Source organism: Anastrepha ludens, chromosome 6, assembly GCF_028408465.1.
Source record: "Anastrepha ludens isolate Willacy chromosome 6, idAnaLude1.1, whole genome shotgun sequence".
Taxonomy (NCBI): Eukaryota; Metazoa; Arthropoda; class Insecta; order Diptera; family Tephritidae; genus Anastrepha; species Anastrepha ludens.
The window spans coordinates 71,629,260-71,644,623 of NC_071502.1; the positions used below are offsets into that span (position 1 = coordinate 71,629,260).

A 15,364-nucleotide genomic window follows, 5' to 3' on the forward strand; every position below is an offset into this window, starting at 1 on the left:
AAATCGTTGGCATAAGTGTATTTCATCGAGGGAGAATTATTTTGAAGGGGATGAAATTGATTTACAATTTACAACCAAATTCACCTTACTTTTTGATAACGCTATTTAGTACATGGGCTCCAGTTTATATATACATACTTTAGTTTGGCAGATACAAGTACAGTCGCTAATAGATATCCGACAAAGCAAAGTACTATTAGAGATTACTCGAAATTAGCAAAAACTCCACTAAATTCCATTAATACGAGTATTTTATGTAATAAAGTCCGAATTTTTGATAATTTTTCCTTTGATCTTTTTTCGTTTTAAATCCATATCTGATGTATTTCATGCGTCCCAGCGTACCTACTAATTGCGTAATAACATTCGCTTATTTCTATATTCAATGAGCTGTTAGTTTTCAGAGGTCAGCTATTTAACTAAGCCTTTCCAAAAAACTAGGAGGACAAATCAGAAAACTTTAAAATGAATTAACCAAAATCTAATTTTATTACTTAATCGGAGATTTATGATGTTGCTTGCAACATTTGTATATATCATGTGATTTTAAATTTAATAAAAAAGATGTTCAAAGTATTTATTAATCAATAATATATTTTCCTTCATTATTTACAATGTCTTCCCAACGCTTAGACGAATTTTTAATTCCTTGCTCAAAAAATGTGTTGTCCTTGGAGCCAAAAGTATGGTGGATGCGGCATTAGCTCCCATCCGAGCTCGTTCAGCTTGCCTAATGTTTGCCTTGCGTTATGAGGTCTTGCGTTGTCGTGGTGAAACAAAACTTTGCGTCTATTCACTAAGGACGGTCGATTTTTATTCAGTGCCTCATTCAGGTTTGATAGCTTATGGGAATAATAATCAGCAGTTATCGTCTGGTTTGGTTCCAGAAGTTCGTAATAAACAATACCGGCCATATCGCACCAAATAGACAGGAGAATCTTCTTGGGGTGAAGGCCATTTCTAGGGGTCGGTTCTGGTGTTTCATCTTTATCTAACCATTGGCGTTTGCGAACAGGATTATTGTAAAGGACCCATTTTTCATCACCAGTAACGATATGGTTCATAAAACTTTCATTTTCAAGTTGTTGCAGCAGCTAAGAACACACATTCACTCTCTGCTGAAGGTTGGCGACGGAAAGTCTATGCGGAACCCGATTTTCCCAGCTTTGAAACCTTTCCCAACTGAACCAGGAGCTTGTTAACTGTTCCATTCGATGAATTTAACCGCTGAGCATCATATCGACTGTCAAATTTGGCTCAGCTTCCACGAGTTCGAGCAAGGCGTCGGAGTTAAAGTCTTCAGGACGACCAGCGCGCAATTACCACTTCGGAATTTTGAAAACCACTTTTGCGCAGTCCTTACACTCACGGTATCCTCTCCGTGAACAGTGTTTATTTCTGCCGCAGCAGTTGTTACATTTTTACCACTTTCATTAAAAAAATACAAAATATGCCTCTTATACGCGTTCGAAGATTCCATTTTATTTTTTATCTACTCGTGCTTTTATCCGCGATTAAAACCACTTGTTGAATGCACAATATATATCAAAGAAAATATAAATGGTTCCGTTGTATTCCGCGAATAATTATTTGTATGCAAAAATCGTACAAAAGTTAAATTATGGGTAAAATACGCACGCACTTATGGACTGACCTGATATTTTCATATAATATATTGTAATATAAGAACAATGGTAGATAATCGCTAATAGTCACAGATAAATGCTTCAGCACACACAAGACTCAAGACACTAACTTGTTGTATAGTCTGTTTTGAACGGCGAGTTTAAATTCAACAAAGAGCTATTGAAGCCACTTCCAATTCTATTAAATTAATACAGCATACTTTTAGGCGAATTTATTTTACAGTAGAAAAAATATTGCATGCAAGAAATAAAGTTGACTGCGACATTTTTTTAGACCAACATAAATAATTCGATTAAATAAATATATATTTGTGTCCCATTCCTCTATGTATATACAAAGTCTGCTTCCGCCAATCTCTATTTTTATTTAAAGACAATAAATAATTTTTAGCCAATTTTTCGTTCCACTGAATTTGTCAGAGACTTTCGATGAATTTTAGATAAAACTAAAATTTGTATTTCATAATATATTTTCCCAACATTCGCCTCTGTTTCTTTCCAATCACATATATTTATATGTATAAGCATAATAGCTTAGTTTATGCGCATATTTTTAGTTTTGTTTATTTGCGGGAACGTTAAATGTACAATAAATATTGAAATATTACCGCGGAATTTTATTCAAGTGAACGACATTGTGAAAAAAGTGATCATAAGCAATTTTATGAGCAATAAATAAATTACGCTCTACTGGGCAGATGCATACTATAGGAGGAGCACTTCGAAAATAAACAAACATATCTGTAATTTTTCTTATTTTTTCACTTTTTTATATGAATACAAATTGGCTGCTTGGCTTACAATGTTCAACTATGATAAACTGATGCCTGCTTGTTGCCGAGTTGAAGAGTTCAACTTGTACAACATTCTTATGGAAGTTTGTATTTTATTTATGATTATGTGCATAAAAAATACAATTGGAAGTTGAGCTGAACTAATTGTTTTTAATATTTACTAACTGGAAAATGATTAAATAAAAGATTTACCAGGAGCATGTAATGTTCAACTATATTAATCCACTCTTTAATTTTTTTTAATTTTTCCATTCACCAGAATTTCAATAAATATTCAAGAAATATCATAGTAATGAGGTTATACCTCATTCTCTGCTGTGCTAATAAAAGAAAATTATTATTGATTTCAGTAAATTGTTACTAACTGCAAGCCGAGTTTTACGAAATGTGGAAAATCTGGGCAAAAACGAATAGGAACTCAAAAACTTCGTTACCGTGCTGACACCACCTAATCCACCATTGCGGAATAAAAAAGTTGAACTGTACTCAGTCAGGATTCTTAAGGAAAAAATTTGGGAAACAATCGGAATCTCCTCTCGTCTGGTTGTGTGTTCATAATGAAAAGAAATAAATGTCTATATGGACGATTTCTCCAGGATTTTGGGGAAAAGGGGTAGCTTGGTTTTCTGGCTTTGGGGGATGTCTATCGTATTTTTGTTGAGGACAAGTTGAGCACTGTTTGACCTTTTTCTCTATTTTAGAGTACATGATAGGGAAATAGTATTTTTTTAGAATTTGAGTTTTATTTTCGAATTCAATTGTTTGCTCTATTACATAGTCTATTTCGTCAGAGTGATCATGTGGTAGTGGAACAATATATCTTAGCTTAACAGTTATGAATATTTTGGGTATTTTTAATTCAAAAATGAAACATGAATTATTAAAAAATGATGTTCCTATTTGAATATATTTTAGCTTATTATAATCTATTGCATATTTTCTATTTCACTATAAGTTAAAATGCTCCGATGTACAATACCGTGTTTTGCCAAAATTACATTCTCCTGTAAGTGTTCTATTTTATTTTTAATTAATTGTATGTTTGTCAATTGTTCTAAATATACATTTTTATCATTTTCAGTTTCTACGAATTTATTGTTATTTAATTCTATTTCTATTATTTTTCTGTCATTTTTAACAAAAATTTTTAAATGGTTTATAGTTTTATTAAAGTAATCATTAATTAAAATTTGTTGGTTGTTATTGTCTATAATTTCGTCAATGGTATCAAAGTAACTAATTTATTTCTAGCATCCAACAATTCTAATTGAAGTAAATGTTTATTCATTGTTTTCATTAAACTTATGTTCTCCGTTATTTGGTTTAAGATGTTATCATTAGTAGGAATATGATCGTTATCTGTGAATTTAACGGTCGTTTGATATTCCAAAACTTCGTCTGCATGATCTATTATCTTATTTCTTATGACACTTAAAATGCCATAATACTTTGCCGATCCGCGTATCGATTCTTATAGGCTTATTATACGTTCTACGCTCTTCTTCCAGGAACCAAGCCCGCTGGATTTTCTGTGAACTCCCGTGGACATCGTACTATGTCGGGAATTTTGTCTAATTCTCCTAAGTTATTATTTCTGCTAATGAGCTCGTCTTCTTCAAACGTATTCCGTCCTAGACGATAAACAGTCTGTTAACTAGTTGTGTCACACATTGGTCCATAGACCTCTGGTTTGCTACTGTTGGTGTGTTGGGGACGTTTAGAACAGGGGGTGTAATTAGGTTTTCGGGGTTGGTCATATTTTTTAATTTAGATATTACTTTTTCTTAAATTGTATAAAATGCCTTCCAATAGTAGGAATTTCCTTAAACTTGTCTAAAATTATTGATTTAACAGATTTAATCGCTTTATTATTTCTAATCTCTTTTTTTTTTAATTTTAACTAGTTTTATTTTAATCACTTGCTTAAAGTTTCAGTTTTCCTGATATATTTGTTTTCACTTTTATATGTAAATTTAGTTTTAGTTATATCGTACAAATTCTCTTTGATTTTATTTCGATCACTTTCACTTCAGTTTTACATACTAAGTAAAACTAGTTCTAATTTTAATATATTCTTTCTAATAAAAAGTGCTAAGTGTGTCTTACGTTATTAGTAGGAATATCATTATACTTTCTGGAACCTCGGGCGGCTAGTGTTTGATTCCACTCCCCTTTTGCTGCTCTACTCGGGTGCCTCGTTTCCCGTGGATGTTTTTTTTTGGTTGGACTAGTAGATGTCTTCTCCTTTTTTTCGCTGCAGGCTATCCTTTTAGTCCGAGTTACGCGCTTTGGAGGTTATGGGTCACGGTCGGTTGTCCTGCGGTTACGGGTGATTACCTGCGGCGGCTCCTTTAGGCCGACTTATGCGGAGAAAATTTTTTTATTTTATTTTTTTTACACCCGTGTTTTTTTTTACCGATTGCGGCGGGCTACTTTAGGCCGACTTATGCAATTTTACTGGGACGTTTACCGACTGAGCCTTTTTGACACTACTGGTCCCTGCTCGGGCGCCACTTAATAAATTATAAATTTATTTGGGTTTTTAAAAAATATCTAAGAGCTTAGCTCTTTATTTATTGAGTTAAAAAGCTGGTGCTTCGGTAAAAATGCATTTAAAGTTTCCACATGTATCGAATAGAGCAAACGAAAATTTAAGTGCTTGAAGATTTTTTTAAGCTTAGTGATTGCGGATGCCATTTGTAAGAAACTCGGGCATCTTTTATCTAAACCAATGATTTATTGAAATTGCTACAGTGGCATAACCACGTAAATTCTTCATCGATCCCCATTGAATCATCAAAATATCTTCTTCCTTAGCTGAAAGCTCCTCATAAGCGAGCTATGGACTTCTCCGTTCTTCAGCTTTCTTCGGGCCTCAAAAAATAACTCCAACATCCACAATTGATTTACTTTGCAATCTGACCAATTTTGACTATTTGTTTTTATGTTTATTATTAATATATATATCATGTATACAATATTTCTTTCAAACATTATACAAAACTTGTAAAATTTCCACAACATTTTCATCACAATTATTATTTATATATATATAATTGGCGCTTACACTCTTCATTTGGTATTTGGCCGAGCTTCTCCACCAATTTGTGGTGTGCGCTCTGATGTTTTCCACACATGGAGGGACCTACAGTTTCAAGCCGACTCCGAACGGCAGATATTTTTATGAGGAGCCACCAAAGCATGAAATTTGGATACAAGTTTTTGGAATTTTTCTAATTTTTATACCTGTTTTGAAAATTGATTTAAATGCTTAGATATATATTGTCAGACTGGTCAACTTTCCGACAACCTTCGCCACCAACCCAAATTTCAATAACAAAATGTATACACCGTAGCGCCCTTAAATTACTGACTCTGCTCATGTTTACAGCAACCTACAAACTGTACAACAACATTTTAACAAATGCGGTACACTTCAGCAACGAATTTGCATGCAATTTGAATAGCAACACAGAATAAACCGAAAACCACCAAAGCAACAAATGAACAAAAAGAGATCCTTGTAGTAGCGCAGTGACTGAGCGCGATCCAATTCAAAGCGATGTGATATGATATGAAGCTGCGAGATTTATGTGCAACACGTTGCCACAAATGCCACATAGATTTCCACCCATCAAATGAGAAGTGCAAAAATGAAGAACAAACTAAAAAAATGAAAAAAAGAATTTCAGCACAGATGTAAACAGAAAATTGAAAACTCTTAAAAGATGAACGTGAAAAAGCAAGAAAAAGAATGGAACCCGTCAGAAAAACCAACAAACAAAATGCTGATAAAATCTTAAAAGTATGCGGCAGAAAACGATATAAAAAGCAAATTTGTCCTTCTGTCAGCGTTCAATAAAAGGCCAATAAATTGTGTAGCACTATTAGAAAATTGGAAAAAAGATTAAATAACAGAAAATGCAGCAAAGATGAATGTATGCACAAGCTAAATGAAAAAAAGCCCCAAAACTGTATTGAACTGCGTTTAGCTGCGTCGAAGCGAGCAGCTTGTTAAACAGATTCTCTTCAGATGGCAGCTTACAAGTAAGCACGCCAACCTACTAGCTTTTTCTTCGCAAAACACAAAAAAAAAAATAAAAAACTAAAAACAATAGCACAAACAGCTAAAAATTAATTACCCGCTCGTAAGTAGCGCATGCGCCAAGCACAACGATAATTACAACAACAACACAATTGCAAATAAAGCTTCAGCTTCAGTCTGAGTCTCAGTCTCGATTTCAGTTTCAGCTACCAAGATACAGCTGCCGTGATAAGCTGCAGCAGTTACATTATCTCAAATGCACACGAGCTAATCTACAAGAGAATTCTTACAATTTGTTGTTCTTAATAATGATGGTTGTTGGTGTTGCTACTTCTATTTATGTACGCTTGTTAGTCGCGTATTTATACAGGAAGCGTAGAAGCCACGGCATCAGTATTCAACATTATTTATCCCGCCACTTCGCCTGTTGACCACTCGCAATCCACTTGACCAAACCAACAGCCGATGCCGTCGGTGAGTCTGTAGAGACTTCTTGGCAGATAGCGCGCTTGTGACAGCTCAGGGCATTTATGCTGCCTGCTGTCTAGTTCAAATGTTTAGGGCGAAAAAATTGCAGCTCATAGGCATAAATAAAGTTCACCTTTTAAGTAAACATGAGCAACAACACCTCACTCCTCCCTAGTTATTTTGAACACAGGTGACTTCCCATTGCATCGGCACGCGTAGGCGTTTGTATAAATACAAAGCGTAACTGCTGCTGGAAATTAGTTGCGTCGCGGCCTTTAAGGGATTACCTGAGTGCTAAGCCTTACAATACTCTACTATAGAAATTACTATCGTCAGCTTTCATCTCTGCGTCTTTGTTAATGCTGGAGATATATGTAATATTGCAAAAAACAAAACTCGCGAAAACTCTCACAAAAATATTGTTTTGTTCGAAAGCCTGACAATTTATTTAATCGCTAAAATGTTTAGCAAATCGAAATTCGCCTCGATGCACTACAAACGCTGATGGGAAGTTAGTTGTCGCACTGTGTATTCTATCGCTAATCGTGAACTACTTACAATTGTACTAAAATTGACTACAACAACAACAAAATTGTGTGAGATAAAAATAGTTCCGGTGAGGTGATGAGCGTTTTTCATCCAATGGATAAATTGAATTTCCGGGTAACACTAAAAAATTTATTTACATAATAGTCATACGAAATATCATATACTAATTATTTTAGGTAATATAACTTTCTAGTGAAGTTATATATATATAATATATATATATGTATATATATGTACAGTATGCAAAGTTCGTATTAGTACACCCTCTTACAAATAAAAATACCACGTATATTTTCAAATTTACTTTAAAGCAATTGATTTCAATCGTAGTGCGGTATTGTATAATTCATAAAAAAATAGACAAATAACAAAAACTCCGAAACATTTGCATAGAATTGAAAAAAATAGCTTTAGTAGCAGTGTAGCTATTTCTACTGCAGGCAAAATTCGTATTAGTACACTTAGTATGCGTTGGTATTTACCGTTATTTTCGAAACGATTGTGTTAAACATTCAATGTTTAACCCAGGGCAGTTACGTTTTAGTAGCCATTTGTTGAAGTTCGCGGAGTTAGTTTGAAATGTCGCCTAAAATAAGTGAATTATCAAACGAAACTAGGAGATTAATAATAAATATCAAAAAAACAGAAAGTCTTTACGCGAAATTGCGAGAACATTGCAGAAAAGTGTGTCTACAATACAAAACGTAGTCTAAATTTATAGAGACAGTGGAAGGATTGACAAAAAGCTTCGAAATGTGAACAGGACAAAGCTTGGACAGAGGCACAAGACTTATTTGAAACGCCTTATGAGAAAAGACCCCACCGTCAGTGGAGTTTCACTAGCTGCAGAACTAGAAAAATACTTTTCTATCAAAGTTACACCTCAAACAGTGCGCAATTATGTAAAAAAATTGGGATTCAGAAGCAGAAGTGCGGTTAGAAACCCGTATGTAAGCTCAGTCAATAGAAGAAAGCGTGTTATATTCGCCAGGCAATATTTAAACAAAAATATGCGGTTTTGAAAAAGGGTATTTTTTTCGGACGAGTGTAAATTTAATATAAAAATGTCCGATGGGCGCATAAAAATTTGGAGAGCGTATAATACTAGCCGTCAAAAACGAAATCTGCAGCCTTCCTTCAAGCACGGTGGTGGTTCTCTGATGGTATGGCGATGTTTCGGGGCAAACACAGTAGGAAAGTTGCATTTTATTGATGGAATTATGACTGCGAGGCAATATATTGATATTTTAAAAAAGAATCTACGCAAAAGCGCCAAAAAGTTGGGTTCCAAATTATCTCAAAACACCACCACAAAGCCCGGATATTAATCCCACAGAAAATTTATGGTCGATTTTCAAAAAGCAACTGAAACATCATCAAATAAGGAACCGAGAACATTTAAAAAAAGTCCTCAAATCAGAGTGGAAGAAGATTTCTCCAAATCTCACAAAAAAATTGGTGGAATATATGCCGAAGAGATTGTCTGCTGTTCTAAAGCAACGAGGGTATTCTACAAAATATTAATTTTCTGAACTATCTTTTATTTACTCTTTAAATCATTAAAAATACATGTGTACTAATACGAATTTTGCTTCTGTGAAAAGTGTTAATTTTTTTCTTTCTTATTTTTTTTTTTTTGCAATTCAATACACTTTGTGAGCGGTTTTGTTATTTGGCCTTATTTTAGTTAATTATCTATAAAATAAAACGGTTTCAAGCATTTGTTTTAAAATTAATTTGAAAATATACGTGTTTTTTTTATTTATAAGGGGGTGTACTAATACGAATTTTGCATACTGTATATTCGATTGGCGCACACATCTTTTGTTGGGTGTTCGCCCGCGCTCCTTCTCCAAATTCTGATGTGCGTCTTGCTGTTGCTCCACAAATAAAGTGAGTTACAGTCTTGTGGCATCTCCGAATGACAGGTGGTTTTTGTTAGGAGCTTTTTCATGGGTAAAATACACTCCATGGCTTGCCATTGCTTGCCGATGGGGGGCCGTCAATAGAAAAAAACCTGCAATTTAAACTATCATTTGGTGTTTCAATGGTAGCTACACACCAGCCCACTCGGCAACTAAACTAGAATAATAACAACACTGCATAAAAACATTTTTAGAACAGAAAAGCGATCCTTTAACATCAAAAGTATACCACTTCTTTAGAACAAAGTTCTAGCTCAGTGACAGTTTTCTAATTTTGATCACAGAAATCTGTATCTTACATATAAAAAGCGTTATAAGAGGGGTTTCCGTTAGAAATATTATCGTAAATGTAAATAGCAGAAGAAATATTTTAAGTCCTCGTTACTTACGTAAAGTTTTTTTAAACTTTTTTTCGGAAACACGCCACATCTAGGGGCTGAAGTCAAAAAAAACAAACCAGAAAATATACTTAAAGGAAGGTCTTCCCATTAATATCCATGCAGTTTTACACGAAGTATTGTGTAAATTAAATTTTTCTTTTCGTCAATATATATAAAATTTTACCCAATACTGCTTAAGGGGTTACATATTTTGAACAAATCCGGAAAAGATGGCTAAATTTATAAAACAAACTATTTCTAAATAATAGGGTGCCTTACATAACAATATTTGTTACATGTCTAGACTTCCGCCACAATTTTTCGGAAAAATATTAAGAATTGCATGAGCTGGTCCAATTTGAAAAATACCTACAAAAATCGAGATTTTTAGAAATGAAACTAGGTTTTAAAAAATATTTTTTCCAAAAAAATCTTCTCAATCAGATAGAGCAGTTTAAACTTAAAAAGTCTACATACAATTTTCGAAAAATTGTGTCAACAAAATCAAAATAATAATTTTTTGGTGCTATTTTTGATTCTTCGAGCGATAGGTTTCTTAAACCTGGTGAATAACACAGCCAAATCTTGACCGATTTGGATTTCTAAGAGGTCATTCATATTTCTCACACTTTTTATGTCTTTAAATTAACCCCAATATTTTTTCCTATATATCAACATTTTATTTTGATTTTATCAAACAAAATTTAGAAAAATATATTTTTATAAAAACTAGATTTTTGGAAGTATTCTTAACATATAATAAATTGTATAGTTTCGATGGAAAAACAGTACCAGTTTTTGTTTGTATGGAGAGTGATGCACCCTACTTAAAAATAGCAGGCAAACAATTTCTGTCCAACATAAAAAAGCGTATCAAAGAGATTTGGCCTGAAGAGCAGAAGAGCTTTTAATTGGCATGAGAATATCTAGATGCACACCGGAAATTGGAGAAAATATATAGCCTAAGCACTTACTAAGCAAATTACTCAGTTTTCTAGCATATACTACTGTGGGCAAAAAGTAAGGTGAATTTGGTTGTAAAATGAAAAATCTTTATTTATTCTTGTAAATCAATTTCATCCAATTCAAAATAATCCTCTCTCGATGAAATACACTTATGCCAACGAATTTTTCAATCCCCGAAACATGACAAATAGTCCATTTCCGGTATAGCCATCAGCACCTTCTTCGATTCAGCTTTTATCTCCTCAATCGACTCGAAACGCGTTCCCCGGAGTGGTCTCTTAAGTTTTGGGAATATCCAGAAGTCACAAAGAGCCAAATCAGGCGAATACGATGGTTGCGGAACGATATGCGTGGAATTTTTGGCGAAATGGTCACGAAGAACGAGTGCACTGTGAGACGGTGCATTATCGTGATGCAAAAACCAAGAGTTGTTGGCGCATTATTCTGGTCTTTTTAGACGAATTGCTTCACGTAAACGACGCATAACGCTCAAATAATTTTCCTTATTAACAGTTTGGCCAGGTGGAAGGAATTCATAGTGCACCACACCACGAAAATCGAAAAAAACTGACATCATGACCTTTATTTTTGAATGACTTTGACGTGCTCTTTTTGGTCTGGCCTCGCCTTTAGCACGATATTCGCTTGATTGGTCGGTTGTTTCAAAATCGTAAGCATAAATCCAAGTCTCATCTTCCGTAATGATGCATTTGAGCTAGTCCTGATAGTCTGAAAGCATTGTTTCACACACATCAACGCGACGACTTTTTTCCAAGAAATTGAGAGTTTTCGGTACCAAACGAGATTTGACTTTTCGTACGATTTTTGACCACTAACTACTTCACTTTATTGACGTGTTGGTCATCTGTTGACGTCGATGGTCGTCCGGAGCACTCCAAGTCATCAACACGTTCTCAACCCTCTTTGAAGTCTTTGTACCACTTATAAACATTTTTCTGCGACATGGTCGAATCACCAAATGCCTTCTGCAACATGCTAAACGTTTCCGCAGCCGAAATTTCATTCCGCAAACAAAATTTGATGGCACTTCTCTGCTCAATCAAATCAGACATTGTAAAAATCGAAAAATGCACTCTTGGTCGGTTGGTAAACACAAGCGTAAATATATTACTGATAATTACATTCACATGAAAGTTGGCCCAGATGTTATTAACAGTGCTGCCAACTCATGAAAAAAAACTAGAGCGAAATTTTAATCCCGCAAAGTTTGACAAATAAATTCACCTTACTTTTTGCCCACAGTAGTATTAAGCCTTATTTCTTAAGGGAAAATAGTCTTCGTAACAAGTTAATTTTATGGTTTTAAATATAGCATAGCTAGTTTCTTTCTCTAAACACCGTGTGTAAGCAACTATAAAGATAAGTCTACATATTTTCTTAAGTTTTCATCAGTCTTGAGTAAAATGGTGATGTTCTTCATATCTCTTATAGAAATATTTGTCTTAGTAAGTCTCCAAAGCTCTGAAGGTCTTTAATGATACCAACAACTTTTTCCTAATATCTATATGTACATATATTTATTTATTTATTATTATTATTATTATGGTCTATAGAATATGAAGGGGAAGGGCGGAATGAAACATTTAGTCAATTGTCAAGGTGCAAGTTTTATAGAATAATTAGATTTAGCATGACAAAAATATTACAATTTTTAAATTTCAATCATACTGGTCCAGTCTTTCTAACTTTTCACAGAAAACATTGTATTTTTTCCACTGTACGGCCGATAAAGCACACTAAGCAGTGACTTACCTAATAGAAAAGATTAAGAAAAAAATTGATTTTAACAAATTGCAAATATTTCTCCAGCGCGAGTCTATTAATGATGAAATTTCAAGCCAAAACGCATAAATTTTCCAATTCAGATATTACAGAAAATAGTGCGGTCAGTCTAAAGCTCTTCAGCTATTAAATATAGCTACTCTAGGAGAACACATGATGGTTATTTTCTATATAAGATACTTAACAACCATTGGCTGAGAAAAATTACGGTCTAATTATAACAAGCATGTATTTTGCGGATTATCCTGACCTCCTGACCAGGGAATAATTAAATGTTTTTTAAGAAAAGTAAACTAAATATTTCACTTGCCTTTCTTTGGCCGCAATTAAAAAATTGTTGTAAGTCCAAAAAAGCAAGGCAAACGTCATATTGAAATTATGCGGCCGTAATGTCTTTTGGGCTCAGGAACTCCAAAGGCAGAGTTTCCGAAAGCTATTTAGGCTTAACTAATTTTATCATTTTGGCCAGGTAAAGTCGATATCAAAAAACCTCGTTGCGAAACATTTAAATGTACTGCAAATGGAAATGAGAATCATGAAGAGAATGTATGAAGATCACTGACTTCGTGGAAATTACTCATTTCTGACGGTTTCTCAAACTTAATACTGATAATAATTTTTTATTGATTTTTTATTTAGCGCTTAGCAAGATTTTTTCGTATGTTTCTCAGTGTTTTTTTTTATTTTTGTGTGTGTTTATTTGTTGTTTGATTTATCATTCATATTTTGATTTTCTGCTACTTTGTTCCAGCTGCTAGCCGGTTTAGTATTATCGCTCAGTTTGTCGCAGCATACTTGTCGCTGTCAGCCTAACGCACTCTTCAATCAATCACCATTTCAGCGACAACAACAGACACAATTACGCCAGCAGTTACAGCAGCAGCAACAACAGCAACATCAACAACGACAACAACAGCAGGGCTTTCCCAATTCTCTAAACAGCTTGCAACCAATTGGTGCAATATCACCCATCTCACAGCTCTCCGGCATAGTACCACAGGTACATATGTACATGAAGTAGGAAGTACTTTCGTGGATTTTAAATTCATTTTAATTATTTTTTCCCATTGTTCATAAACATTTTTGATACAACTCCTTTTAAGAGTCCCTTTCGCATCTATAATCGTCTTGACCAACCAAACTATGTGCCCATTACCGCCTATCAGAATGATCTCAACTATGACGGCAGCTTTTCATATGGTTACGCCTCGGCCGATGGTACTACCGCCCAGGCGCAGGGGTATGTAAAAAATTTGGGCCTAGGCGAAGATGTCGAAGCACAGGTGGTGCAAGGTTCATACTCTTACACCTCACCGGAGGGCACGCCCATAACTGTACGTTATATAGCCGATGAGAATGGTGAATATGAGAAAGCTAATGAAAACCTCTTTGAGACACTTTTATTAATTACATCTTCCTGCAGGATTTCGCGCTGAGGGTGCTCACATTCCCACACCTCCCCCTATACCCGACGCAATTGCCAAGTCGCTTCAATATATCGCCAGCGTGCAGCAACCGTACCAACAGGCAATCAACCCCAATCTGAATCCATACCAAACGCCTTTTCGTCAATTTTCGGGTCAACAACGTCCAGGTCAACAGCAGCAATTGACTCCTTTTCAACTACAACAACAACAACAACAACGTACATATCAGCAACAACTTGCTGGCCAATTGCAGCCACCTTTTCCACAGTTCCCTGGCGCTCAACAAACACAATCGAATGCATTTTACGGAGGCGGCCTCGGTGGTGGCTTGGCGGGACAAGGTCAGCTTCCAGGTCAATTTGGCGATTTAAGTGGGCAAAACTTTACCCAGCAGCCGCAAAATTTACAGCAAGAACAACAACAGCAAGTATTGCAGCAGCAACAGAAAAATCAACAACAGCAACAGCACCAGCAGCAACAGCAACAGCAATTAGCCACACAAGAATTGCGCGCACGCCCCAATCAGCTGGTGAACCCTTTCGGCTACAATCAATATCGGCGTTACAAAAAAGCGGTATTGACGAAAAATTAAATACACAACAGCAATTACTACCCATAAGCATAGAATTAATAAGACTTAACGATTTAGATTCACTAAATACAGTTTTTGGCTTCGATTTTTTACTGTGTTGCTCGATAATTTATTTTGCTATGTTTTTTTAGTTTTAAATTAGCAAGAAGATAGTTTTGGTGTGGTTTTCTGTATGTGGCTTTTAAGTAATATTTTATACATATAATGTTTTATTCAAAAAAATTTTTTGATGAAGAGAAATGAATTAGTCATATTTTAGTAATTCAAATACATGAAACACATGTTGTCGAAAATACCAATTTTTAGTAGTTTCAATAATTTTTTTTTTAAATATCTAGTCCAGAAAGAAATATTCCGTGAAGCTCCCTAAAGATGGCCTATAGAAAGCAAGGTGTAATTTTTTCGTTTTTTTTTTAACCTACAGATAAATATAAAATTAACTGAAGTATGAATGCTTAATGAATGCTACGTGTTTTGTTCCAGACGAATTCTTAACGCTTAGTAGTTCAACTCTTCAGCATTTACTCAAAATATGATCGGATGTCTTACAGTCCTCCAGAAAGATCTTTCAATTTGTCTTACTAAAACGACAAAACCGGTATATAAAAGCGGGAACCATAATCGAATCCAAATCCTACACAAAAAATATCCAACTGTCTCCTTATTATTTCTCCGTAATTGCTCTGACCTAGATTTACTTAGTCTGTAATTATTTGAACTTAGGCGGCCACCGTTGCGAAATGGGTTGGTGCGTGGCTACTATTCGGTA

The 15,364-nt window shown here is 34.7% G+C and overlaps 1 protein-coding gene across 2 annotated transcripts in view; it reads left to right on the forward strand.

Annotated features, from left to right (window-relative positions):
* The window catches only part of LOC128866869 (putative uncharacterized protein DDB_G0271606), an 88,807-nt gene extending 73,987 nt beyond the window's left edge, over positions 1-14,820 (forward strand). The window contains exons 1-4 of one of the 2 annotated variants that reach the window (XM_054107901.1): positions 7,228-7,616; positions 13,328-13,576; positions 13,680-13,935; positions 14,000-14,820. In XM_054107901.1, coding sequence (XP_053963876.1) covers positions 7,578-7,616; positions 13,328-13,576; positions 13,680-13,935; positions 14,000-14,595 — 1,140 coding nt within the window. In that variant the 5' untranslated portion in view covers positions 7,228-7,577 and the 3' untranslated portion in view covers positions 14,596-14,820. Of the gene's footprint in view, positions 1-7,227; positions 7,617-13,327; positions 13,577-13,679; positions 13,936-13,999 lie in introns of those variants that run through there. The other variant, XM_054107902.1, reaches the window with a different exon arrangement.
* The last annotated feature ends 544 nt before the right edge of the window (positions 14,821-15,364 follow it).